This window comes from Eurosta solidaginis, chromosome 5 (assembly GCF_040869045.1).
Source record: "Eurosta solidaginis isolate ZX-2024a chromosome 5, ASM4086904v1, whole genome shotgun sequence".
Classification (NCBI taxonomy): Eukaryota; Metazoa; Arthropoda; class Insecta; order Diptera; family Tephritidae; genus Eurosta; species Eurosta solidaginis.
Window position 1 is genome coordinate 178,999,273 of NC_090323.1, and position 1,989 is coordinate 179,001,261.

Sequence of the window (1,989 nt, forward strand, 5' to 3'; positions counted from 1 at the left end):
TCCGTGATCCTGTTTGGGTAATTTCGGGATCATTTGTGGACCCTTCAGAGATCAATTCTGAATGATTTTCGGGATGAGATAGAGAGATATGGTCTTGTTAAATAAAAGGTCTAACTTAGGGATGGATTTCTACGGCGAAATATAATATAACTTTTTTCTTATTATAATAGCTGTTTTCCTTGTTTTTGGGAAGTTTGTATCTTAGTATGATCTGATTGGAGGCTTAAAGGAACAAAACGGTAGCTTGAGAATACTTTTTCTAAAAGAAGAATAAAAAAATTTTTTTCAAAGCGGAGCTATTCTTAAATTTTGCGGAGCAGTGTAAAAGCTCACATAAAAAAATAATGCAATACGCGATAGCCTCCGAAGAAATTTTACGCCGAGCTTCTCTTCCAATTTGCGTAGCGGTTCTTTAAATTTTTCCTACAAATTTATGACGACTCCGAACAGCATCTGCAAGGCAGGTGAGTTTCCACCGAGAAGCTTTACATGGCCGAAATACGCTCGGTGTTGTTGCCAAATAACTGCCGAGGGGTAACCTGTATGAAACCCTTTTTTATGATGTACGGTTTTTTAAATGAACACAAATGTCCTCCACTTAGTATCGAAAATTTTATTTGGAAAAAATCAAACACTTAAGGGTTAAGCACATTTATCACAAGTCATAACAACCTAAGTCTTAAGTCACGCCATCGAAAAGTTTGTAGAAAGCGCTTAAAATCTCGATTGTAAATGTCAAATATACACAACTAGCATTTAAAATCAGTAATGGAAATACGAACCATTGAACAATATTAAATCTACAATATGTACTTTATTTTGCGAATCATTCTATCTCGACTTAGGCCATTTTGACTAGTGACCGTAGATATATCTGTGAGTAGTTACATTCATATATGTAAGTACAGTAGCTCTAGATTTTCAACATTTTCAGCATTGATATTTTAGTTCTCTTGTTGCGGTTTCTCTTCATTTCCACCTTTTCGAAGTGCATCCAAAAATTTTGTGCTAGTACCATCAACTGGAAGCTCTTTGACCGGTGGATTTTTATTGCCTGCACTTTCAACTGCTATCTCCTGGGCTGGCTGAATTTTATTTTCACTACTTTCGATTGGCGTCTCTTGATCTGGCATCTCTTGCGGTGGCTGAATATTATTTTCATCAGCTGTTGTTGAATTTAACTTATCATCTTTCCTATCTGTTGTTGAATTTAACTCTGGTTTGTCCTCTTTCTCGGTCTTTTGGTCATGCTAGTAAATTTAAATAATAAATATATATTTATATAAATAAATTAGCATATATTATCAATTAATTCTATCACCGTTTTCATTGGCAAATCAAAAACTTGTTCAACCTTCCAGCCTGAAGCGATTAGTAATTTATAAAACTCCCGACTCTCAGGAGTCATTTGTTCGACTTCGATATTTGGGTCTTCGGATGGTTCATCATCAATTGCTATTAGTTCACTAATTACTTCCTGGGCTCCAACAGTAGCAAAGGTGATAGTCAAAGCTATAAAAAATATTTTTGATAACTTCATTATTTTAGTGAATAAAATTTGTAGTAGAAAACTTCAATAGGCCTGAATCTACTAAGCTTGTTGCACTAATTGGGTTTGAGAGCTCACGCGCTATTTTATATAGCAAGGGTAAGAAAATTTACATTCGTGTGAATTGATTAATTATATACTTAGTTGTGAAATTTAAGAACAAAATGTTTTTGGTTTAATATTTTGTACAGTCTGCAATTTATTAAAATGATTTTATGGGCTCAATTTTTGCAATCATATCGTTAGCTTCAAGGCTAATATAAAAATAAAATAGTAGCTAGGTCGGCAAGCATTGTCCTGACGAATATATAACTCAAATATTAAGTATGGCACAATGTTATTTATTTATTACACTATTATGGTAGTAGTACTTCAAAATTAAATTAGTCCCGTAATTCACCTACAACGTTTAAACATCAAATTGATCTATTTCCTAGCTT

General features: G+C 33.5%; 1 protein-coding gene across 1 annotated transcript; it reads right to left on the bottom strand.

Annotated features, from left to right (window-relative positions):
- Nucleotides 1–593: 593 nt before the first annotated feature.
- Nucleotides 594–1,612, bottom strand: LOC137253806 (uncharacterized). Its single transcript, XM_067791297.1, has 2 exons — nucleotides 1,322–1,612; nucleotides 594–1,250 (listed from the first exon to the last, which is right to left on the bottom strand). The coding sequence occupies exons 1-2, from the start codon at nucleotides 1,538–1,540 to the stop codon at nucleotides 945–947; spliced, it is 525 nt and encodes a 174-aa protein (XP_067647398.1). The 5' UTR covers nucleotides 1,541–1,612; the 3' UTR covers nucleotides 594–944.
- Between the last annotated feature and the right edge of the window lie 377 nt (nucleotides 1,613–1,989).